This window comes from Delphinus delphis, chromosome 10 (genome assembly GCF_949987515.2).
Source record: "Delphinus delphis chromosome 10, mDelDel1.2, whole genome shotgun sequence".
NCBI classification, from domain to species: Eukaryota; Metazoa; Chordata; class Mammalia; order Artiodactyla; family Delphinidae; genus Delphinus; species Delphinus delphis.
This window is the reverse complement of record NC_082692.2, coordinates 100,016,236-100,042,329: the sequence shown is the minus strand read 5'-3', so window position 1 is coordinate 100,042,329 and position 26,094 is coordinate 100,016,236. Positions and strand designations below refer to the sequence as shown.

The 26,094-nt window shown below is 45.5% G+C and overlaps 2 protein-coding genes across 6 annotated transcripts in view; one reads left to right on the top strand and one right to left on the bottom strand.

Annotated features, from left to right (window-relative positions):
• The window catches only part of NR2C2 (nuclear receptor subfamily 2 group C member 2), a 77,359-nt gene extending 75,106 nt beyond the window's left edge, over positions 1-2,253 (top strand). For all 4 annotated transcript variants that reach the window (XM_060023107.1, XM_060023104.1, XM_060023106.1 and 1 more), the window contains exon 14: positions 2,079-2,253. In XM_060023107.1, the coding sequence (XP_059879090.1) occupies positions 2,079-2,253 (175 nt within the window). The remainder of the gene's footprint in view (positions 1-2,078) is intronic.
• On the bottom strand, positions 1,175-24,022 carry MRPS25 (mitochondrial ribosomal protein S25). Of its 2 annotated transcripts, XR_009520935.1 has the most exons (6): positions 23,767-24,022; positions 19,107-19,213; positions 11,241-11,328; positions 8,277-10,607; positions 4,716-4,779; positions 1,175-3,606 (listed from the first exon to the last, which is right to left on the bottom strand). XR_009520935.1 is itself a non-coding variant. In XM_060023108.1 (4 exons), the coding sequence occupies exons 1-4, from the start codon at positions 23,898-23,900 to the stop codon at positions 10,415-10,417; spliced, it is 522 nt and encodes a 173-aa protein (XP_059879091.1). In that variant the 5' UTR covers positions 23,901-24,022; the 3' UTR covers positions 7,891-10,414. The 2 variants fall into 2 exon arrangements, 1 of the variants encoding a protein (XP_059879091.1); XM_060023108.1 differs by lacking the exons at positions 1,175-3,606; positions 4,716-4,779 and having other exon boundaries at positions 7,891-10,607.
• Positions 24,023-26,094: the final 2,072 nt, after the last annotated feature.

Here is a 26,094-nt window from a genome sequence, read left to right as displayed (position 1 = left end):
GGAGTCACTGAAGACCTCACAATGAATCTAGAATGGTTTCAGTCTCATTGCATACAAAGTGGTAACACACCCACACCAGAGCTCATACAGCCAGGCGTGTGGGCGTGCTGTCCCCTGAGGAGGCTCTGGGCCCAATCCACACAGAGCCTGTGGCCAGAAGAGGCTGAAAAGGCTCCTCTGGGGCTGCTGGCAGAGCACCAGCACACAAGAATTGCCTTGACAATGGCAGCTCTCTGGCCTTTGAAAGTACATGTTTCTGAAAAATTCCTGAATCACTACTCCTGGTCCAGTCAGGGACCCTGGGGGAGAAGAGGGCAAGCCAGGTAGGTGATTTGGGGCCAGAAATGAGAGCAGGGGCGCTCTCTCATAGCACTCGGGAACACTCAGTTCCCAAAGAAAAGGCCCTAGAATGGTTGCGTCCTGTTTATACAGTCATTGCTTTACTCTGTCCCATCCTTAGGCCTTTTCTCATGCTGTTTGTTCCTCCTGAAATCCTCTCCCATCCTTTGCATCTCTGCTGATAGGAACCTTAGCCAGCGTCTAAGGCCCAGCTAGATATCCTCCCTGACTGGCCTTTGCTGACTTCCAGAGACCCTTCAGCCTGTCGGCCCCTTGGCACCTTTGGGTGCCCTGCCAGACACCATGGCTGGGCAAATGGATGATGGTGCTGGAATACTGCTTTCATAATACAAATATATTTTCCCCTTTCAAAAATAACGTTCAGTGTAGAAAAAATTAGAACATTCTGGAAAGCAAAAAGAAAACTTTTAGCTCTTTGTAAATACCACTTCCCTGTTAACGTTTTATGTATTTACTTCCAGTAATTTCTTAGTATGTGCAACTGGAATCAGAAAATAGAAAATAAGGTTTCGTGACCTTTTTTTCACTTAATATTCAGTGGGCATGTATACATTCTTCTAAATCATTTTCCATGGCTAAGGAGATGCCATAATTTCATCATTTCCCTACTTATGAAAATATCAGTCGTTTCAAGACTGGGCTGGCCTGCAGTTTGCGTCCTGGTGCCCACCGCTCTGGGTGCTGGCTATGGAAATGGCCCATCCACGAGATGCTTCAGATAGTGTTCAGTGACCTGCCAGGACAGGGTCATGGTGTGCCCTCCCGGGGTTCCTTCCAAATAAAAATCTTATTGCTTTATTTTTAATTACAATGCTAAAAGAACACTGGAAATTAGAGCAATATAGAAAAAGTTTTAATTGATATAATCACTTCAAATCCCAGTACCCAGAGGTCAACCATTAGCATTCTGGTGACCATCCTTCCAAGTACTTTATTTACACACATACGTACAAAGGAATATACGCAAGTGAGGTCACGCTGTACTTGCTGTTTCACATCCTCTTTTTTTTTTTTTTAATTTTTGGCTGCCTTCGGTCTTCGTTGCTGCGCGCCGGCTTTCTCTAGTTGCGGTGAGCGGAGGCTAGCTACCCTTCGTGGCGGTGCGCAGGCTTCTCGTTGCGGTGACTTCTCTTGTCGCGGAGCACAGACTCTAGGCGCGCAGGCTTCAGTAGTTGTGGCACGTAGGCTCAGAAGTTGTGGCACACGGGCTTAGTTGCTCTGCAGCATGTGGGATCTTCCTGGACCAGGGCTTGAACCCACGTCCCCTGCATTGGCAGGCGAATTCTTAACCGCTGAGCCACCAGGGAAGCCCTCACATCCTTCTTTTAAGTTTTTATTCAGCTGTATGTCATGGAATTCTTATCAGTGGATATAGACCTTTATTATCCTCTTTAATGAATATGTAGTGATTCATTATATGGAGGCACCATACTTTATTTTAACCTACCCTCCACTGACAGGTTTTCAGATTTTTCATTTTGGTGGGGCTGAGGAGAGTCGTTATAAACAATGAAGGGAACATATCTGTACATAATCTTTGCACTCATGATAAACTCCTACAAGAGGAACTGTTGAAATCAGAAAAGCAAGGGTGGGACAGTGAATGTGTTTGTTTGGTTCAGTTCCGAGCAGTGCAGACAGGGCCCCTGGGAGCCTATCCAGGGTGAAGTCTGAAGTGCAGCGAACCCCCCTTTCTCTAATGACCCTTCCTCTTACAGGTTGGCCCGGATTCTCGTCCGCCTGCCAGCACTCAGGCTGATGAGCTCCAACATAACAGAAGAACTTTTTTTTACTGGTCTCATCGGCAATGTTTCAATAGACAGCATAATCCCCTACATCCTCAAGATGGAGACAGCAGAGTATAACGGCCAGATCACCGGAGCCAGCCTATAGCGCACACCTCACACCTGCCGAGGAGCACAGGATCCGCCCAGGACCGCTCAAATACAAAGAAAATAAGTAGTGGTATTTTGGTATGTGCAAATATTTCCAGTATCTTAGCTATTTCCTACCTGGTTTCTTCTTATCTGTTAATCCCAGACAGTAGCAACTAAAAGACTAGTAGGATCCTTTCCTGCCATAAGAAATGTTTTAATGCCTTTTGATGAAGCAGATTTTCGAACAATCTTTTAACTCAGTTTTTATTTAGAAATTCTCAAAGGGCAAAAAAAAAGCAAAGTTTTATGTCAGAGACTAGTTAAAGAAAACTAAAAGAACCTAAGAGAACAACAGTATGTGTGTATATATTAAAAACGTCCTTGGAAATAATAGCTACTAATTACCAGGGTAATGATATTAGCACTTTCTAAGCACTTCTTATCAATGTGTAATGTTAGCAACATCTTGCCTGTGTGCAGGGCAAATGGAAAACTGTGTATGTCTTTTGCCGAAATACTAATGATTTCTGTGAAAATGCAATAGGGTTACAGGAGACAATCATTTATGCTTAAGGAAGGAAGGCGTCATTCCTAACTGTACGCACATGTTGCTGGTGTAGAGCTAAATTCCCGGGAATGAATGAAGATGCAGCTTATTGTACGTGCAGTCAGGGGGAGTGTGGTGGCACAATCGTGGTGACCTGAATTCGAAGCTTCCTCAGCCAGAGCTGATGCTTGTCAGGTTCCCTGACCTCTGGTCCTGGTCTGTGACGGGCATCTGCAGGCTCCTCTGAACTCGGGCCTCTTCTGGTGACTGGTTCTCAGAATTGGATTAAACCAGTAAGATGTTAACTGCCAATTCCTGCAGCAACTGAAAACATCCACGAATCACCTCCATCACTTACAGCAGTTGGAGCGTTCTGACCAAAAAGTGCAAGGTGAGCATTCTGAACCCTTGCCGGGACCTCCCGACTACAGTGTGGCGGGGGGTTGCATGTTTTTCAGGTGGAGGAGTGCGAGGGCTCCCTTCTCAGCAGTTTCCATCCCAAATAACCCTTGGGAAGGGCCTGTGTTCCTGCACTTCGGTCCGAACTGGGAGGTGGACTGTGGTGCGGGTCTTGCTGCCTGCCCAGGCAGCAGGTGTGGTGGAGCTGAGTGGCATGTTTCTCAGTGTCTCCAGGCTCAGCACCTCTGTCAGCAGGTCCCTCAATGATCCTGGCGTACCACGCACTTGGGTTCCCCCGGTTGTGCCAGCAGACGAACTCTGGAGCGTTTTACATGATGGATGTAGAAGCAGGCTGCATGCTCCTTAAAAACAACCTTTAATCACCAAAGTTATCATCTTCTTTCTCCTTGTAAGTGATAGTGACTATTGTTTACAAGAACAGAATGCGGTTATTGGGAAGTTTAGTCGGAGAAAAGCGCCCATAGTTCCCCTGGTTGTGAAGCAGCAGCTCACATTTCCATTTGGGAAAAGTAGCAAGGCTGCCTCAGGTACCTGTACTTTCTTTCTGTGTAGCCCAGATTAAGAAAATACAGTGTGAGGCTAAACTTGTATTTCTGGAACCTTTTGATCAGATGATACCCCAAAAGACCCCAGTGCACTCACTCCCCTGCCTCCAGGCATCCACGGCCGTGTAAAGCTGAGGAGAGCAAGGTGGGTGCCGGGCTGCCGCCACGGGCTTATGGCAAGACGGGACTCTATTCCGCAGTTGGCGGCGGCACTTATGGAAGTCATTAGTGGGAATCAGTGGGAACAGTGTCTCCAACTTGGAAATTCCTGTTTGGATCTGATTATGTCATTTATCGTTCATGCCTTGGGAGCAAATTTTGGAGAATAGTGGGGGTACCTGTTATAAAATAATGGGAAGGATTTAATTTTGACAGCTTAAATTTTTGGTTTTCTAACTTTGAAGTGATTTAAGTTTCAAAATTAAGGCAAAAAGTGGCTAAGGATTTTCGCAGAGGGTATTTTGTAGCACTTGTGTGCATCTTACATAGCGAGTTGCCTGTTTTTCTGTTCTTTTGACTTTGGATGTAAGCATGTCTGTTGATCCTGTAGCAGCTCCCTGGGAACACGTATTGTGTCACACATCTTTCAGGTCTGAGCTCTCGGTGATGGTGAAAAGGTCCACACTGGCCGGCTGCCCTGGGCGTCCTGTGTCTGTGAGGCTTTTACACTCAGGTTGCTAAGGTATGAGGGCAGCTTAGCCAAGACCTAGACTGAAGTCTCTGCTGGGAACAGAAGGTGGTACCAGCAGGGAGCCAGTGAACACCTGGATAAGCATATGCCCCACTCCAGCAGGACAGCTCGGGAGAAAAGCTGATTCTAAGCTGGTCCTGCTCCCTGAGTCCCTTCACTGCTGATGGCTGATTCTAGTGGACCATTTTGGGCTTTGAACACTCCTCATTAGTTTCCTAGATCCCCTTGGCCTTACTTTGAAGTGGACTTTTCCGTAAAAATCAGCTCCACACTACCTGAATTCTCGCCACTCCAGATCATCTCAAGCCTTTGACAGCAGGTCCATTCTCTCTTGTCAAACTGGTTAAAAGAAACCCAGAGTCAAGAATTATTTAAAGAGATTGCAAGTAAATATTTGGGCTCAACTTTGACCAGGCTTTTAACCCTTGTTAGTAGTTTTTGAAACTCTGATTTAGTACAGTGAGACCAGCCCTGAGTAGTCTGCATCTGAGTGAAATAAGCCAGGATCAGGATTCTTTGCCACGAAAATCCTGGCCCAGCCACCCCTCCCTCCGTGAGGAAAGTACCTAAGGGAGGTGGGGACAGACGTACACCACTGCTTCTTGACGAAGTGGGCTCTTTTCCATCGGTATTTCAGATAATGTTGGACAGTTATCTATTGAAATTTGTGGAGTTCATTACATATAATCATAAAACAGGACCGGAAGAGATGTAGAAAAAGACCAAATTACTCAAGCAAATATTTTCCATGTTATTCCTTGAAAGTATTTTTAAGGAAGTATGTTACCACCCTTCTGATTTGTGTGTGTGTGTGTGTGTGTGTGTGTGTGTGTGTGTGTTTGGGGTGGGGCGGGGAGGCTACCTTATTTATTGTCTAACCTCTGCCTTGAGGCTGTGGTCAGGGTTCTTTTGTTGTTTGAGTTTTTATATTTAATTTCAGGTGTAGTCACTTGTAAGATGTTATGTAATCGCCCTCAAGAGGGATCGTTTTCTAGCCTGTCAGCATCAGTATTAAATGCAGACTCTCTCCCAAGGTGGTGGCAATGGACACGGCTACCAATGGCTCCCTGATCGATGTGGCGGCAGCACCCTCGCTGGGGCACAGGGCTGTAGCCACACTGCATACTGGCTTTCTAGCTTGTTTGGGGGTAGCCACGGCAGGGAGCCAAGAACTAGAAGGGCTCTCGTTGTACCTAGTGCTCTTTATCCTGATCCTTTGAGGGAACACCAAGCAGAGCAGTCTTGCTCCCAGCCCTGCCCTCTGCCTGACAAGCAGCCTTTGGATGGGGATCCAAGTTCCAGGGCCTGATCAGATTAGAGCCTGGAAACGCATTGCCCACTTTCCAGTGGAAGTGGCCTTATGTGCAATGGGGCTGAAGGTGACATTACAACTCTTCTGAGTCCAGGTCATGAAAGGCGGCATCTTCTGATGCTCACCTTTATTTTGGAGGATGGTGCCCTTCAAAGCCTGCAAAGGCCGGAGAAAGCAGGGCACACACTCACATCCTTCACTGTCCCACTTCCATTCTCCATAGATTGTGCGGCTCTTGGAAAATGTCTTAACTTTGATGTAAATTTGCAAAGCTAGCTCCGCATCATGACCGAGTGGGATGAGTCTTTTGTACACAGAGTCCTGGGCCTCCTCACCTGTGCCTCCCACCAGCAGGCACTTCTGTGTGTTCAGCCCTGGGGTCCCTTCGGCGGCATTGTGTGTGTACAGATTTATAGGCTTGTGTGACTGACTGAATGTACATGTGTTTATACCTTCTCTATATGTACAGTGTATATAGCGTATGTGTACATAGATGTATATATTATGTATACAGACATGTAGCCACGTATCCAGACTTTCCTTTTGTTTTACAGAGAATCTATGATAGAGTTTCTACAGTAAATTGATGTGGGTGTTCCATGGTCCCCTCAGCAGGATGGATTTGCTGAGACTTTAACTCCATTTTCCTTTGGGTGAGCCTGGCTGGGAAAGGCCCTGAGGTCAGTGTCCACTCTGCACCAGGGCAAGTTCCAGACAGAAAGGCCCTGGCAGGATAACATTGCTTTCTATTCTCTAGGAAGCATGAATGTTGATGGCTGATTTCTATGGTATACAAATTACAAATCTTAAATTATCTAACTGTATATATAGCATGTGAACGAAATCCACTGACCTTATTCCTTTCTATGAATTATGATTCTAAAATTTTTAAATTTCAGATAAAAATTGCATTTTTATACAGATGTATACCCTTAAAGCTACAAATGCCAAATTTTCCTTGTCCAGGTCTATTCTGAGGAATTTTCCCATTAATCGGGCTTTAACTGAGATATAGCACTCAGGAGCCAGGGCCCAGCCCAGCAATAGTTGCTCATGCACCTGGTAAGCAGAGACCTGAATGGTGGGAAGGTTGAAAGCTGGCCTGCTGAAAGAAATCACTGGATAACTGCAAAAACTCACGTAATCCACAGGTTACTTTTTAAAAAAAATAAGCTTACTGAAATGTTTGAAAATACTTCATTGAGACCACAGTACTCGGTGCCTTTTGTGAGATGGTGGGTCGTTTAGCCTTCAGCTTCCCATAGCTTTGATGTGACAAAAGCTCCTGCTACTTCACTGGCCTCATCCCACAGTGATTGTTCGACCTTTCCCGTGTCCTTGCCTGTCGTGACAATCGCACTATTTGAACGTGGCTCTCCAGTTAAAACAAGTGGAAGCCTGACAGTCTCTAAATGAATCTTTAAAAGTGTTCCTTTGGGGCTATTTACCTTAACTTTAATCTAAGAATAATTAAACTGTGAGTTTAAAAAAAGTATCTTGGGGGTGAGGAATGTCTGAGATATTTTTAATGCCCAGCTATACTTTCAGTTAAGAAGCCAATAATAATTCTGAAATGCTGGGAAAAAAGGCTCAGCAATATTTATCGATTGACAGACTGTGATAAAGCTTAACACTTGGATAACAATTAGAAATGGTAGTCTTTACATTAAAAATGGCTTTTCTTTAGGAAAGTGTAGTCAATTATCATTTTAACAACCAGAGCACTCATGGATTCTAAATGCTGCTGCCACACACAACTCAAGTGCTGGAGTATTTTTCTACACTCTCTCCGTTCTCCCAATTATCTTGTAAACCAGTGTTCAACTAGTTTTATAACTGAAAACTGCACATTTTCATAGTACAAACCATAGTTTTTACCTGTAGTTTGGAGCTGTCTGTTAAAATGTAGCTGCACTACCAGCCCTTTCAAAAGAAGTGTGTTAAAGGAAAATTTGGGTGTTAGATTTTTGGGACCGTTTCTGTAACCTCTGCCCTTCACAATATAGAAAATATTGTTTATGCCATCACATTTTAATTCCAGGTTTAAAATCTGTCGAAAGCTGTATAGCTTGAAATCAGCTATGTTTATGCGATGGCATTTAAAAAACAGCATGTTCTTTTTAAACTGAATTTTATATCTAATCAATGTCTTCAGTCTCGAAGAATTTGCATTGTTGTGTTTGTATATAGAGTATTGCAGTGCATGAGTTAGCTTTATGCATTTTATTAAATGCTGTTTCAATGTGGCATTATTGTTGTGGCTTAATACTACTACCTAAAAGAGGTTTATACTATTAAAGTGAATTAAAAACTAATGTGCATCCTGCTCATTTCTCCTCGTAATAGTAACATCGGTAATGCCTGACCCCCAGAGGCACCCAGAATGCTCTGCCTGAACCCCAGGTAGGTGGCAAGGAGGCACCCTGGTCGTCAGACCCCTACAGCTTGCACCCCACCTTAGCCTTGCCCAAAAGTGACTTAGCCCTTGATGGTCCATTTGATTGGTCCACTGGATTGTAAATACCTTTAACGAAAATGCTGGCGGGACCATCCCCTCTGCGTCCTCCCAGTGGAGCCACTCCTTGGTATGGTGTCCAGAAGCCACGCAGACTTTCCTGGAGCAGAGCAGAGCACAGCTTGGGCCTCCGGACGCACAGATCGCTGGCACAGACAAATGTGCACAGAGCCAGGCCTCAAACCGGCAGACGCTTCCTGTAAGGATATTTGCTATCCAGGGTAAAAACGTCTTCTTAAAGTTTCAGAAGTTTAGAACTTGCTCATTATGTCATCTGACCTCTCATTTTACAGATGAGGATTCTAAGGTCCAAAGTCAGATTCATGGCAGAACCCACAGGCAGCCAAATAGCTTTAAGTGGCTTTGCCAGGTAGAACTCAAGATGAGAAGAAAACTGGTCACTTCAGTAGAACAAGGCCAAAAACCATCTGGTGAACACTGCTTATGCAGACAGAATTAAGAAAATGTGTCAATTACAAGATCCTCATATGAGAGGACTGGGATTGACATATACACTTATATAAAATGGTAACTAATAAGAACCTGCTGTATAAAAAAATAAAATTAAAAAAAAGATCCTCACAGCAATCTTCTCTACTAATTTCTTCCCATTTTTGTAAATTTAAACCCATCTTTTTACCACTAATAAAGTAGGAAATAGATGACAAAGGAATAATGCCCCCCAGTGGTGTTTATCTCCATGCATGTTACCTGCTACCTATAAAATAGTCCACACAAACAGTAACAGCAGCACCATCGTGTCAGGCACTGGACATTTATTCTCTCTCTAAAGAGGGGTCAAAAACTAGCTTAGTTCAGGGCGATCCTCCTATTTAGCAACCCTGGGGGCGCCCTGTGGACCATGGAGGGAAGGGCCATTTCCGTAAGTCCTTCTGTCTCACTAGCTCTGGAGACAAGGCCAAGAGGAAACAACTCTTTCTGAAAAGCCCAGTCAGCCACTGTGAAGGCCATGGCTGCCACCAGCTGGGAGCAGTATCAGAAACATGGCAGGAACTGAGACCAGCACCCAGGGAGGGATTAGGATGGGGGACAGGTTTTTCTAGCCGCCCTCGGAAATGGTGACGGGGGAGAGAGCACCAAAGTGTTGAATTTCAGTTAAACAACCCTCATAAGCCTGTGGTCATTCAGGACAGCTACCCATTATACATCAGACCCACATGCCCACCTCCCCCCAACCCCAACGTTTACACCATCACCCCGAACACAGGTCTGGTACAAAATCACATAACCTGAGCACCATATGTGAAAGGAGCCAAACTTCCCCCAATTTAATGAGGTAGTCTGCAACACTTACATAAAACATCCCAGTCGCACACTGGGACAAGGACTACCTTTCTTCCCATCTCACAGGGAGCTTTTGGCTTCAGCCCAAGTCCTTCACTCCTAATCTTAAGGTGACCCTAGAGGGCCCTGGTGTCTCCTGAGGAATGAAACCAATACAACTGAAGTGACAGCAACATCAGTGTCCTGTGAGGAAAGAACTCCCAGGCAGACCCCCAGTGACACCTCACACCCTCTTCCAAACCTCAGTAAATGAAGGCTGACCAAGCCAGAGGGTAGCGCCCTCCACCAGGGGGCGCCCTCTCCTTGCCAGGGAGGCAGGTCTGAGCCTCCACTGGGACCTCTTGGCCTCTGGCACAGCCTCGCCCCAGTGGTCAGTTGGCTTTAGTTTAAAAAGCGAGCGCTGCACACAGGCTTGCCCTGGGATTTCTGAAAAATCCCAAAGAGCCTGACTGGAGAGGACGTCTATACCACCAGCCAGACAGCTCCGGCCAGACCGCGACGCGGCAGTTCTTCATTATTCTCCAGAGCAAGGCCTGGAAGAAGAGTCGAAGCCAGTAGAGACCAGGAAAGGGCTGCAGGACTGAGACGAGATGTCACCAGGCTGCGGCCTTACACCTTCCCTCCCTACAAAGGCCTATCAGACTGGATTCATGCCACACTGCTCAGTGATCCTGAAGCATTTATTGCCCTGATGGCGCAGGGTGTTCACTGGGCAGCTTGGCTACAGCCCAACTCCTCCCCTCCCCCCCATACACTTTTACACAAGTGTGTAAAGGAGACCCTTTTATTGCAAAGAGATTTTCAGTCTTTCGGGGAATAGGACCAGGGGCTTTTCTGGGGCCTCAGTCTTGGGCACTGGCTTTCAGAGCTGCTTTGTACTTCCCTGTCATTTCCCTGGGCAATGGCACCAGGCCCGGGCAGGGCACCTGCCCCTCCACCTCACAGATGCACTCCCGCAGGCAATACTTTCGGGGGCCAAAGTGGGCTGGGTGAGAAAGCTGTTTTTTCTCCTGCTCCTCTCTCTCGAGGGTTTCCCTGCCAAAGAACACAGACAGCAACAAGGCGTGGGTGACACAGCTCCAAGCTGCTGGGAAGTGGGGGACTTCTCAGCCGTGAGCCCCAGCATCTGCCAGGGAGACCTACGCTGCTCCCTACTCCCCCCGGGCCTCCGGGGCTTGGGAGTGCGCAGGAAGGCCTGCACCCTGGTGAAGGGTAGCAAGGGGTGACCCCAGCTCTGAGGACAGGCAATCAGGACCAAGGGGCCTGAAGTGCCTTCGTGCGCTTTCTCAAGACAGACTTTCCCATCTTCCCTCCCTCCATTCATGGGAAGAAAAGGAATGTGTCACAGCAGGCCCTGGGGTTGGTCACCCACTAGCTCCAAGCTGAGATTCCCCAAGAGGGACATGGTCACAGCCACAAGGGCGCACATTTCAGATGCCTCTCAGCTTCCCGTGGACCCAGGAGGAAAGGACCATCTTTGTCTTCACGGTGCAGGGAGCTGCAGCTCAGAGGTTCAGGCGCACAGACTCCGGCCCACTCTCTGGTCAGCATCCGAGGCTCCTGCCAGAGTCCGCCCTCTCAACACCCCTCCCAGCACGCCCATCTCCTCCCTCTCAAATCTCTGGGCCAAGACGTTTGCACCTCTCCAGGTCAAGCCCAACAACTCACTCATTCTTCCCCAGAATCTTTTTGATGTGCTCCATGATCTCCTTATTGCTCTTGGTCTCCACGTCCACAAGGACTTGCTCCCCGGAATCTGGAAACAGGAGGAAGAGGGAAAGAAAGCTGAGAACACAGCAAGGCACTCCCTGGCCTCAAATGGTGGTGATTTGGGATTTGCTTTTAGAGGAGAAACATTTTAATGGTCAAACAAGTGTTTATGTAACCAATTATGCTGCCCTTTTTCCGTATTTCTTTAGATGTGAGCACACATAAACTTTAGGTATGTACAAAAGCATGCATACTATTTTAAATAGAAACTCCATGTTCATGGATAGAAAGATTTAATATTGTTAAGATGGCAATCCTCCCCAAATCAGTCTATGGATTCAGTCAATCCCTATCAAAAATCCTAGCAGGTGTTTTTGTAGAAAACTGAAAAATTGAGCCTAAAATTAATGCAGAGGACCCAAAACAGCCAAAACAACCTTGACAAACAAGAAAATGGGCGAACATTCACTTCCCAATTTCAATTTTACCACAGGCTACAGTAATCAAGTCTGTGTGGTACTGAGCAAAAGAACAGCCTAGAGCAATGGAACTGAACTGAGTCTAGAAATAAACTCTTACTAAATTTATGGTCAACTTATTTTCAGCAAAGATGACAAGACAACTCAGTGAGGAAGAAGAGCATATATCTGATAAAGGACCTGTAGCCTGACTAAAGAACTCTCACAATTCAATGTCAAAAAGACAATCCAAAGAAAAAATGGGCAAAATATCTGAATAAACATTTAACAACAACAAAAATGGATAATAATAAGCACATGAAAAGATACTCAATATCATCAGTCATTAGGAAAATACAAAATAAAACTACAGTGAGATATTAAGGTGGCTAAAATTTTTTTAAACACAATACCAAGTGCTAGTGAGGATGCAGAGTAGCTGGAACTTTCCTAAATTACTAGTAAAAATGCAAAATTTTACAGCCACATCAGCTAGTGAATTAAGACACACACAAAAATAATTAAATGATTGGAAAGGAAGAATTTTATTTGCAGATGTAATGACTGTGTATGTAGAAAATCCTAAGGAATTTAGAAAATAAAAACTTCTAGAAATATGAATTACCAAGATTGCAAGACACAAGGCCCATGTACAAAATCAGCGGTACTTCTACAAAGTTGTTTGGTGCTAACCAAAGAACTGAAAAATGAAAATTTTAAAAATACCATTTACAGTAGTCACAAAACATACTCAATATTATTAAAATGTCCAGGGACTTCCCTGGCAGCGCAGTGATTAAGAATCCACCTGCCAATGCAGGGGACAAGGGTTCGAGCCCTGGTCCAGGAAGATGCCAAATGCCACGGAGCAACTAAGCCTGTGCACCACAACTACTGAGCCCGCGTGCCTAGATCCCATGCTCCGCAACAAGAGAAGCCACTGCAATGAGAAGCCCACGCACCACAACAAAGAGTAGCCTCCGCTCGCCGCAACTAGAGAAAGCCAGTGCATAGCAACGAAGACCCAGTGCAGCCAAAAATAAATTTATTTTTTTAAATGTCCATTATCCTCAGTGATCTATAATTCCGAACAAAATCCCAGCAAGCTTTTTTTCTAGAAACTGGCAAGCAGATTTAAAGTCAGAATGGAAATGCAAAGAACCTACAAGGGCCAAATTAATCTTGGAAAAAAAAGGGGGGGTGGGGAACAAAGTTGGATTTACACTTCCTGATCTTAAGACATATTATGAAATACAAAAACCAAGACAGTGTGCTATTAGCATAAGGACAGACATACAGCTCAGTTAAAGAGGATGAAGAGTTCAGAAATAAACTCGAATAGCCAAAACAATCTTAAGAAAGAAGAACAGAGCTGGAGGAATCATGCTCTCTGACTTCAGACTACACCAGAAAGCTACAGTATTCAAAACTGCAAGGTACTGGCACAAAAAAAACCAGACACATAGACCAGTGGAACAGAACAGGGAGCCTAGAAATAAACCCACGCATTTATGGTCAATTGATCTACCAGAAAGAAGGCAAGAACATACAATAGAGAAAAGACACTCTCTTCAATAAGTGGTGCTGAGAAAACTGGACACCTACATGTAAAAGAATGAAATTAAAACATTTTCTAACACCATCTACAAAAATAATATGGATTAAAGACCTAAATATAAACACTAGCTACCATAAAATTCCTAGAAAAAACATAGAACACTCTTTGAAATAAATCGCAGCAATATTTTGGGGGGACCTGTCTCCTAAAACAAAGGAAATAAAAGCAAAAATAAACAAATGGGACCTAATTAAATTTAAAAGCTTCTGTACAGGGGCTTCCCTGGTGGCGCAGTGGTTGCGAGTCCGCCTGCCGATGCAGGGGACATGGGTTCATGCCCCGGTCCGGGAAGATCCCACATGCCGCGGAGCAGCTGGGCCCGTGAGCCATGGCCGCTGGGCCTACGCGTCTGGAGCCTGTGCTCCGCAATGGGAGAGGCCACAACAGTGAGAGGCCTGCGTACCGCCAAAAAAAAAAAAAGCTTCTGTACAGCAAAGGAAAACATAAAACAAAATGAGGGACTTCCCTGGTGGTCCAGTGATTAAGACTCTGTGCTCCCAATGCAAGGGGCCCAGGTTCGATCCCTAGTCAGGGAACTAGAGCCCACATGCTGCAACTAAGAGTTCGCATGCTGCAACTAAAAGTTTGTGGCAACAAACACCTGGCACAGCCAAGTAAATAAATAAATACTTCACCTGATTAAAAGATGGGCAGGAGAACTGCATAGACATTTTTCCAAAAGGAAATGCAGATGGCCAACAAGCACATTAAAAGATGCTCAAGATACCTAATCATCAGGGAAATGCAACTCAAAAAACCACAATGACATATATCACCTCACACCTGTCAGAATGGCATTCATCAAAAAGACCACAAATAACAAAGGTTGGTGAGGATGTGGAGAAAAGGGGACCCTTGTACACAGTTGGTGGGAATGTATACCGGTGCAGTATGGAGGTTTCTCAAAAAACCAAAAATAGAACCACCACATGACCCAGCAATTCCACTCCTGAGTATATACCCGAAAAAAACCACACTAATTCAAAAAGATACATGCACCCCAATATTTAAAGCAGCATTATTTATAATTGCCAAGCTATGGAAGCATCCTAAATGCCCATCAACAGATGAATGCATAAAGGTGTACTATACACACACACACAATGGGATATTACTTAGCCATAAAAAAGAATGAAATTTTCCATCTGCAGCAACATAGATGGACTTGGAGGGCATTATGCTAAGTGAAATTAAGTCAGACAGAGAAAGACAAATACTGTATGATAGCACTTATTTTTGGAATCTAAAAAATACAACAGACTTGTGAATATAACAAAAAAGAAGCAGACTCACAGATAGAACAAACTAGTGGTTACCAGTGGGGAGAGGGAAGGAGGGAGGGGAAACATAGGGGTAGGGGAGTAAGAGGTACAAACTATTATATATATATTTATTATATATAAAATAAGCTACAAAGATATACTGTACAATATGGGGACTATAGCCAATATTTTACAACAACTATAAATGGAGTATAACCTTTAAAAATTGTGAATCACTATATTGTACACCTGTAACTTACATAATATTACTGTACATCAATTATACTTCTTTTTTTTTTGCTGTGCCATGCAGCTTGCAGGATCTCAGTTCCCTGACCAGGGATTAAACCCGCTCCCTTGGCAGTGAAAGCACGGAGTCCTAACCACTGGACCTCTAGGGAATTCTCCCATTTTAACCAGCTTAAAGTGTAAAATTTGGTGGTTTTTAATGCCTTCACAATGTTGTGCATCCATCACCACTATCTAGGTTCCAGCACTTTCTCATGACTCCAAACAGAAACCCTGTACCCATTAAGCAGTCACTTCCTATTCCCCACACCACCCCAGCCCCAGCCCCTGACAACCACTTCCTATCCCTATGGCTTTGTCTGTTCTGGACACCTCACACAAATGGAATCATACACTATATGGCCTTTTGCATCTGCCTTCTTTCCGTTGGCATGTTTTCAAGGTTCATTCGTGTTGTAGCATGTGCCAGTACTTCATTTCTTTTCATGGCTGAATAATATTCCACTGAGTGAATATACGGATTTTGTTTATCCATTCATGGTCAATTTTTCTGACAAAGGTGCCAAGGAAATTAAATAAGGGGAAGCACTGTCTTTCAACAAATGGTGCTATAACAGCTGAATATCCCAAATCTAAAACACCTAAAATGAACCTCAATCCTTATCTCACTTAATACACAAATAACGAGATCATAGACCTAAATGTAAATCTAGGACTCTCCCAGTTTTGAAACACAGGAGAAAAATCTTTGTGACTTTGGGGTAGGCAGAGATTTCTTGGACAGGACATAAAAAGTACTAAACATAAAAGAAAACAACTGATAAGATGGAATTCATCAAAATTAAAATTTCTGCTCTTCAAAAGACACCATTAAAAAAATGAAAAGGCAGCCACAGACAGAAAATATTCACAATACATCTCACAAAGGAACCGAATACAGAATATATGAACAACTCAACAAGAAAAGAGCCCCCACTTTTTTTTTTTTTTTTTTGCGGTACGCAGGCCTCTCACTGTTGTGGCCTCTCCCGTGGCGGAGCACAGGCTCCGGACGCGTAGGCTCAGTGGCCATGGCTCACGGGCCCAGCCGCTCCGCGGCATGTGGGATCTTCCCGGACCGGGGCACGAACCCGTGTCCCCTGCATTGGCAGGTGGACTCTCAACCACTGCACCACCAGGGAAGCCCCCCACTTTTTTTTTTTTAATGGACGAAAGATCCAAACAGACTCTTTACAAAAGAAATAAATGAATGGCCAATAAGCACATGGAAAGATACAGGGAAATGCAAATTAAAATGTCAAGGAGATATACAGGCACTGGAATGGCTGAAAAGACTTATGTGATGACAAGAATGGCCCCCAAAGATACCCCCACCTAGTCCCCCAGAACTTGTGAATATGACACCTGACGTGGCCAAGGGGCCTCTGCAGAAGAAATTAAACCTAAGGACCCAGAAATGGGGAGATTCTCCTGGATAATCTTACAGTCCCATTAATCACAAGGTCCTTAAAGTTGGAGACCCTCCTGGGCTGTGGTCAGAGGGATGTGTGACTGTTGGAGAGGGCCAGACACGAACACAGCTGGCTTCGAGGATGGAGGAAGGGACCACGAGCCAAAGCATGTAGGGGTCTCGGGCTTCCCTCGTGGCGCAGTGGTTAAGGATCCGCCTGCCCGTGCAGGGGACACGAGTTCAAGCCCTGGTCTGGGAAGATCCCACATGCCGCAGAGCAACTAAGCCCATGCACCACAACTACTGAGCCTGTGCTCTACAGCCCGCGAGCCACAACTACTGAAGCCCGCACGCCTAGAGCCCATGCTCCGTAACAAGAAAAGCCACCGCAATGAGAAGCCCACGCACCACAAAGAAAAGCAGCCCCCACTCACCGAAACTAGAGAAAGCCCACGTGCAGCAACTTAGACCCAACACAGCCAAAAATAAGACAGAAAGAAAGAATTTAAAAATAAATAAATTAAGAATGTGGGGGCCTCTAGAAGCTGGAAAAGGCATGGAAATGGATTCATCCCTAGCGCCTCCAGGAAGGAAGGCTCTGCGAACACCTTGATTTTAGCCCATGTTGGACTTCAAACCTACAAAACTAAGATGAGAAATCTGTATTGCTTTAAGCCACCAACCTCGTGGTGATCTTACAGCAGCCACAGGAAATGCAGATGAGCAATAGGACCAGTTTGGGTGAGGATGGGGGGCCAGCAGGACCCCTCACCCTGTGGACTGCAGAGACAAATGGCATAACCATTTTGGAGGCCTGTCTGGGTGGTTTCTAAGGTCACGTGCCTATTCTGTGGCCCAGCAAGCCCATCCTGAGCCTGTGCCCAGGAGAACTGAACACCTAGGTCCACAGCGACATGCACCTTCCCAAAACCACCCTCGGCAGGCAGCCGCTAACACCCACCTCGAGCAAGACCCTCCTTGCAGGAGTCTCTGAGACCCGCTGCAGCAGCAGCAGAGCCAAGCCCACCCGGCTCTCCCAGGTCCACGTCCAGGACCTGCCGCTTCTGCCCAACGCGCAGCCAGAGCTTCCTACCGACCAGCCCCGACTTTCTCATCTGAGGCGTCTCCTGGCCAGACCTCCTTCCAGAGATGTCAGACGTGCTTTGCCATCTGAAGACTCCCTGCCTGCCCCCCATCTCCAATAAACCTCATACTTGTAGCTCTGTCTTGGCATCTATAGAAAACCCAAATGTTCATCAACAAATAAATGGATAAACTGTGGTATGTTCTGATAATGGAGCACTATGCAGCAATAAAAATGAGTAAGCTACTGATACACATAACGTGGATGAATCTCAAAAAGACAAGTGAAAACCAGACACAAAAGAACGTATACTGTGAGATTCTATATTAGGTTCTGAAACAAAACTAACTAGTCTATGGTGAAAGAACTGCTAACAGAGGGAATTCCCTGGCGGCCCCAGTGGTTAGGACTGTGCTCACTGCTGAGGGCCTAGGTTCAATCCCTGGTCGGGGAACTAAGATTCCACAAGCTGTACAGTGCGGCCAAAAAAAAAAAAAGAACTGCTAACAGTGGTTGCCCCTCTTGGGACTGGGAACTGGAAAGCAGTACTGGGAGACTTTTTGGGTCTTCACTGGGAAACAGTGACACAGGCCCGTCACATCTATCAGAACTCATCACTCCATGCACGTGAGACCTGTCCATTTTATTATGGGTAAATTATACCTCAATAAAGTTAATTTTTTAAAACGCCAACACGAAATATATACACGAAATTGCCAACGACCACCATTCTCCTCGCCATTCTCCTCGCCTCCACCTTGCTCTATTTTTCTTTTCTCCATAGCACTCATCTTCTAACAAACCATGTTATTGAGTTTCTTGTTCATTCTATCTCCTACTGCTGGAATATCATCTCTACAAGGCTAGAGATCTTTCTTTGTATGGCCCCCTGACACCCCAAGCACCTAGAACAGTGCCTGGGTCCTAACAGGAACTTGATACATATTTGCTGAACGAATGAAAGAACATCATCATTTTCTTTCCTGACGAATTTCCCAGTCTATACTTCATTTGATTCTCATAACTGTGTAAGGAAGATGTTTTGCCTTCCCCTAGAAATATGTAAGTGGGAACATTACTCGCTCAGGATCAGAATGACTGAGTAGAGAGTTGGGCTAGAATATATGGTCTTCTGACTTCCAGGCACTGAGCCCAATTTAACTGAATACATCTTCATGTTTGCTCCTCACAGGGACAGGAGAGCATCATGTAAATGCATATGGTCCATAGAGGACACACGCAGGCACATACACTGTTCAAGAGAATGTGGCCAGCACTGAGAGACGTGCCCTGAGAGAAGGGAGAGTCCAATCTAAGGTGTAGGTAAGGTTTCCTGAGTGAAATGGTGCCCAAGCTGAGTCCCAAAGGATTTATTTTTTAATTAAGCAAAGAAAAGTAGAAAGGGGATTTCCAGCAAAGGAACCGACATGAGCAAAGGCAACAAAGCACAGTGCAGCAAGGGAATTTGGAAAGACTAGCCCATATGACATGAGGCTATGTAGGAGATGTGGCAGCAACAGGAGATGCGGCTGGAGAGGGACAGACCAGATCTGTGCAGTCACTGTGTGCCAGGTATAACAGCCAAGGTGACAGGACCAACGTAGGTTTACAAGTGCTCCCATCTCAGCCCCCGCTGACTGCCACACAGGAGGAACACGGGAGGCAAGTCAGGCCTGGGCCATGGCAGAGGGCCCTGCGCTCACCTAAATAGAACCGCAGGAAGGGTGTTGGCGTCATGTTCTTAAACATCATGATCTGTACCCAGGGGTTCTTATACTGGATCTGAGGTATGTTGAAAAACACGAATTTCCTGCAAAACAGAAGAAATTAAACCCATGAGAGTTTTTAACCTAAAATTGTATGCACCTGTATGTTCTTCTAAAGAGAAAGTCCAGAACTCTCATCAGATTCTAAGAGGACCCTGCCCCCCCGCGAAAAGGTGGAGGTAGGAAAAGCAGGTCTCAGGAATCCACTAACGTGTTGTCTGAATGTGGGTGTTGGGACTCTTGGTTTGTCATTTTAGGGAAAAGAAATCTATATTCCTACCTCATGTTGCATATTAGCCTAAAACTCACCAAAACAGAAGTATAAATATAAAAATGAAACCATGAAATGTCCTTGGTCTTGATTGGTGTGACAGCTGCAGTGTACTCATATGAGAAGCTGTGTATCTACAGGTGAGCACTTTATGTAAATTATACCACAATTTAAAAATAAATGAAACCATGAAAACAAACATGGGGAATACTTTTACAATCAAGGAGTGGAGAAACCTCTAAACTCAGAAGGTTTAAAACACAGATAAATTTGATTACATTAAAACCTTTGCAAGGGATTTCCCTGGTGGCACAGTGGTTAAGATTCTGCCTGCACCTTTGCAATTAGTCTCTTGATTAAAGCCTCCCCAATAACCCGAATTTAAATGCATTCTCTGCTTCCTGCTGCCACCCTGCTCCCCATACCAGACGATGGAAAGGTGCGAGTGGTACACGGGTAGAAGCGTGGTTGCCTGGCTTCACCACTTCCCAGCTGTATATAACCCAGAGCAAGTTACTGCTGTGTGCCTCAGTGTTTATGCCAACGTGACGGCAACGCAGGACAACCAGTCCAGATAGCAGCTTGTAGTTTAGTCTCAAGAAGAAAAAGATAGGATCAACAGAAGGTCTGACTGTGTGACATTTGCTTGGGGAGATGTCCATAATTGGGGCAGAATCTGCAGTTAAAACAAAAGCAATGACAATAACTCCAGGGAAAACAAAAAACTGCAAAAACAAAAAGGAAAAATAATCAAAGTATTTGACTCAACTGTGTACAGTGTTTACAAAGTCATAATAATTGAACAGTGAATACTGATTTATCCAAAATTCTTAAATGACTATATTGGGAGGATGGGGGGGCGTCGAGTAGTATGCATGTGCTGCGGTAGGGAACAGCAATGCTTCTTGAAGAGCTAAATCCTTGCCTTCCACAGTGACAAGTCAACAGATAAAGCCTAAAGCTAAGAAAGTAAGGAGCTCTCTAAGTATGGTATTTAACTATATGGGAGTAAAACTCTAATCAAATGGTTAGAGTTGAAAGTTGTTGCCTCTGGAGGATATACAATGGAGAAAAGACAGCCTCTTCAATAAGTGGTGCTGGGAAAACTGGACAGCTTCATGTAAAAGAATGAAATTAGGGCTTGCCAGGTGGTGCAGTGGTTAAGAATCTGTCTGCCAATGCAGGGGACACGGGTTAGAGCCCTGACCCGGGAAGGTTCCCGCATGCCGCGGAGCAGCTAAGCCCGTGCACCACAACTACTGAGCCTGCGCTCTAGAGCTCACGTACCACAACTACTGAGCCCGCGTGCCACAACTACTGAAGCCCTGTGCCTAGAGCCCGTGCTCCACAACAAGAGAAGCCACTGCAACGAGAAGCCTGTGCACCGCAACCGAGAGTAGCCCCCGCTCACCACAACCAGAGAAAGCCCACATGTGGCAGCGAAGACCCAACACAGCCAAAAATTAAAAAATTTTAAAAAAATAAATTTATATATAAAAAGAAGAATGAAATTAGAACACTCCCTAACACCATACACAAAAATAAACTCCAAATGGATTAAAGACCTAAATGTAAGACTAGGCACTATAAAACTCTTAGAGGAAAACATAGGAAGAACACTCTTGGACATAAAACACAGCAAGATCTTTTTTGACCCACCTCCTAGAGTAATGGAAATAAAAACAAAAATAAACAAATGGGACCTAATGAAACTTAAAAGCTTTGGCACAGCAAAGGAAACCATAAACAAGACGAAAAGACAACCCTCAGAATGGGAGAAAATATTTGCAAACGAATCAATGGACTACAGATGGCCAAGAAGCATATGAAAAGATACTCAACATCACTAATTATTAAAGAAATGCAAATCAAAACTACAATGAGGGGGCTTCCCTGGCGGCACAGTGGTTAAGAATCTGCCTGCCAAAGCAGGGGACACAGATTCGAGCCTGGGAAGATCCCACATGCCGCAGAGCAACTAAGCCCGTGCACCACAACTACTAAGCCTGTGCGCCTAGAGCCCGTGCTCCACAACGAGAAGCCACTGCAGTGAGAAGCACACACACCGCAACGAAGAGTAGCCCCCACTCCCCAGAACTAGAGAAAGCCCACGCACAGCAACAAAGACCCAACGTAGCCAAAAATAAATAAATAAATAAATTTTAAAAAAACAACGAGGTATCACCTACAATGAGTATCACCTCACACGGGTTAGAAAGGGCATCATCAGAAAATCTACAAACAATAAATGCTGGTGTGGAGAAAAGGGAACCCTCTTGCACTGTTGGTGAGAATGTAAATTGATACAGCCAATATGGAGAACAGTATGGAGGTTCCTTAAAAAACTAAAAATAATTACCATATGACCCAGCAATCCCACTACTGGGCATATACCAAGAGAAAACCATAATTCAAAAAGACATATGCAGGTCTTCACAACTAGAGAAAGCCCGCGTGCAGCAATGAAGACCCAACGCAGCCAAAAATTAATTAATTAATTAATTTTTAAAAAACGGCCAGAAAAGTAAACTGCCCTGGGTCACATGACCAGTAAGTCAAACAATCAGGGCTGTGAGCATTGGGCTCCATCACTATCAAATTCACCTGGATCCTGAGGCACAAGGCTGGACACAGAACTCAATAAATTCCAGCAGCTGTTACTTCTCCCATTGCATCTTAAGGGCAAGAACACCTGGCAGAGGTGAGGAGGAACTTAGCTCTCAGACTCTGAATAAGGCAGCTCCCCACACACCCAGCAAATACCCTAAGACTTGCTAGCCCGGCGCTGTACTGGCCACTGGCACTTGGAATGGAGGGCCAGATGAAGTGCTGAGGGCACATGAACAAGCAAAGAAAGGCCGGTGGGGCTACAAAGAGCAAGTCTGACAGGCTCAAACCCGAAGGGCACCGGTGGGACAGTCAAGCCCTTATCACTAGGAACAGTGAAACACAGAATGGCTGTTTGGCTCCTATTTACCCAGAGAGTATGAAAATACTTGAGCATGCGAGTATGTGCAGGCCTATTTTGATTGGCTGACCATTTAAAAACCAAAGATTTACATAAAAATCTGAATTTCTGGCTCCTTGACAGGTCAGAAATTCTCCATGGAGCCCAAAGAGCTAAGATGTAGCCAAGCAGTGAATGGCCCCGTGAGGCAGGGCACGTTTTCAGTTTACTGCAGGCCCATCCAGACTGTCTCTCTCCTTTGTTTGTACCTGCCTGGCCTCTGCCCTGTGACTCCTGGTGCGGATGGATGGATGGATGGATGCAAAGTTGGTTACGCAGGAGTATCTGGGTGCCTATTCAGCCCTAAGACTGAGTCTTCTAGGAAGCCCTCATCCCAGCTGACCCCACGCAAGTAGGTTCAAGTTCTTGCGTTGACCTGTGGAAAGCAAACGGCTAGGGGGTAGCTGCTGGCTCTCCTGAACAGCCCTGCACTGAAGGCCGCGCCATGGTGGGACCACCCTCCACAGGGAGTTGCTCTCCAGGCTCACTCTGATCCATCCCACACACCCAATCCCAAAGTTTCTGTAAGACAGGCCTTGAATTCCCAGCAACAGCACGAGGCACTCAGTAAATTTATGCCTAACACCTGAAAAGCCCAAAGCACTGCTGCTGCCTCGAGGTTCAGTTCAAACCTTTCACTTGCAAGATCCATTCAATGAATCCCGACTCTGCTGCGGGCTGAAAAGCATTAAGGAGTTGGGGCGGGGGCCGCTGCGCAGCTCACAGTCCCTTCACTCTAAGGGTCACGAGTCCTTCGAGAACGAAGCCCCCTTTCAGAACCGCCCCCTCACCAGCTGACTATGGTACCCTGGACAAGCCAGTTCCTTAACCTCCTGCGTTCCTTCATCCCTGGAGTGAAGAGAACAGCGAGGTTTATGCAGAAATCAAACGAGCTAGTGCACGAGGAGCATTCAGAAACGCGCTGCACGTACGAGTACTCAATAAATGCCAGCAGCTGTTACCCCTGCCACTACACCCCCAAATCGGCCCTGAGACATAGGTATCACCCCGGTCGCAACACTGAGGAAAAGCAACTCTCCCAAAGCCAGCAGGTGGAAGAGCCCGGACCCCAGCGGGTCGGTCGCCCCGGGCTGGTCTCCACCCGGACCGCGCGCCGCCCGCGGGGCACGGGTGGCTGAGGAGGCTTCGGCCTCCCCGTCAGCGCCGCCCCCACCCGGCGCGACGAGGCCCTGAGGTCCTCTTCTGCTGTGGAACCCCGGGGCAGCTGCCCGTCCGTGCAATGGGGGCCCTGGCGCCAGCGCAGCGCCGGGTCTCAATGACTCGCAAGTTATTGGTGGGACCCGGCGGCTCGGACTGACCTGGCGCCCTCGCCCAACTCCCCGTGCGTATTGTAGTTCACCGTCATGACCTTCACCGACTCCTTGAACACTATGTCCCCCTGGCCCAGGTACTGCAGGGTGCGGAGTATCGGGAAGCGGCCCTTCATGGACATGGCGGCTGCGGCGGAGGGGCCGGACCGCCGGCCGCGAGCCCAGCAACGCGTAGAGACCAGCTAAACTGACGCCGCCCGGGCGGCCCTCTCGCCGCTTCTCCTCAGCGCCGATTTCCACTTCCCGCGCAGACTCACAGGAGACGCTTCCCGGCGGGCAGCGCGCGCGCCGCGGAGCGGCCTGGGACTTGTAGTACTGGCTGGCAGAGTTTTCCTTAGGCGGGGGCGGTGGGAGCCGGCACGTACGCCTAAGCGTTAAAGCTCCTGTTGGAACGTTAAGGTTTTCACGATTTGTGAATCAAGTCTTTCTCCCCTCCGCCAGGGGAAAATATTTTATATAGGCTCAAACTCAATCATTCAGACAACAAACTTACAGTAGGAAATAATTCAGGAGAGCTGAGTTTGAACACCAAGTCGGCTAGTAACTTTCTGTTCAACCTCAAATATGTCAGTTTTGCTCTCTCAACTTCTCCAGTTTTAAAGTGAAGGGTTAGAACTAAGCAATTTCTAACATTGACTTAAAAAAAAAAACAAAATTAAAAACCTGACTTGCAAAAAGGAAAAAAAAAAAAGGAGATTTTGGGATCCACTCCTTTCTAGTTTAGCCACTTGAGAGCTCTGGACCTCAATTTCTTGAAAAGCAAAAGGTGGATGAGATGCATTTCCTACTGATCTGAGAACGTTCTCCTTCACTTTTGAAGGATAATTTTGCCAGATATAGTATTCTAGGTTGGGGGTTGGGAGGCATCTTTCAACACTTTATTTCACTCCACTCTCCTCTTGCATGGTTTCTGATGAGTAGTCAGCTCTCTTTTTTCCACTATAGGTAAGATGGTTTTTTCTTCTGGTTTCTTTCAAGTTTGTCTTTGGTTTATAGAGTTTGAATAAGATATACCTAGGTGTATATTTTTGGTATTTATACTGCTTGGTGTTCTCTGAGCTTCCTGGACCTGTGGTGTAGTGACTGTCATTAATTTTGGAAAGTTCTTGACCATTATTACTTTAAATATTTTTCTTTAGTCTCTCGTTTTTTTTCTCCTTCTGGTATTCCAATTATGCATGTTTTACCTCTTCTGAAATTGTCCCATAGTTCTTGGATGTTCTATTCGGTGTTTTTGGGTTTTTTTCATTCTTTTTTCCCTCTGCTTTGCAGTAGGGAAGTTTCTATTGACCTATCTCCAGACTCACTGATTCTTTCCTTGGCTGTGTCAACTGATGAGCTCATCAGAGGCATTGTTTGTTAGTCTTTTTTATTTCTAGCATTTCCTTTCAATCTTTCTTAGAGTTTCCTTATCTCTGCTGACATTACCCATCTGTTCTTGCATATTATTTACTTTTACCACTGGACTCTTTAACATATTAATCATTTAGTTTTCTATCTGATAACACCAACATCTGTGTAATATCTGAATCTGGTTCTGATATGTGCTTTGTCTTATCAGACTGTGGGGTTTTCCCTTACCTTTTTTAGCACACTTAAAATTTTTTGTTGGAAGTGAGACATTATTGGCTGTATTAGGTAATAGGAACTGAGGTAAATAAGCCTCTACTATGAGGGGTTATGTTATTCTGGCTAGAAGTAGAGCTGTGTTTGTTTGCTGTAGCTGTAGGCCCCAGAGGCTTCAAATTCCTCTAGTGTCTGTTTTTGTCTCTCTTGACTTTGGGCTTCCCTAGAGTCTGTGTTTTGTAGCTCTTTTAGCTGTAATGCATCCTTATACTGGAGTTCTGTTGGTGTGGTAGTAAGGTGTGGTAGCAGGGAAGCATTCTGTAATTTTATGGTGAAATTTCAGTATTTTAGTGGGTCTGTGTCCTTGGGCTATGACCTTCCTGTCTCTGAATCCCCCTCTGTGATAAAGAATAAGAAATATGTTTGGTCTTTGTTCCCAGCTCCTGGCCAGAGCTCCTAAAACTCTTATAATTTCCTTAATGATAAGAGTGATAGGAGCTTCTTTTGTCATATCTAATTTTTGTCCCTGTTCCTGAAACAGCTCTGGAAAGATGAAGGTGAAAGGAGTGGCTTTTGTTATTCATAACAAGCCCCTTTCAACCTCTGACCTCCAGGAAGGTAAGGGGCTAAGGGTTGAGTTAATCGCTAATGGCCAAAAGATTCAATCAATCACGCCTATGTAATAAAGCCTTCATTATAAAAACCCTAATTTAGGGAGTTGGAGAGCTTCCAAGTTGGTGAACACACCAT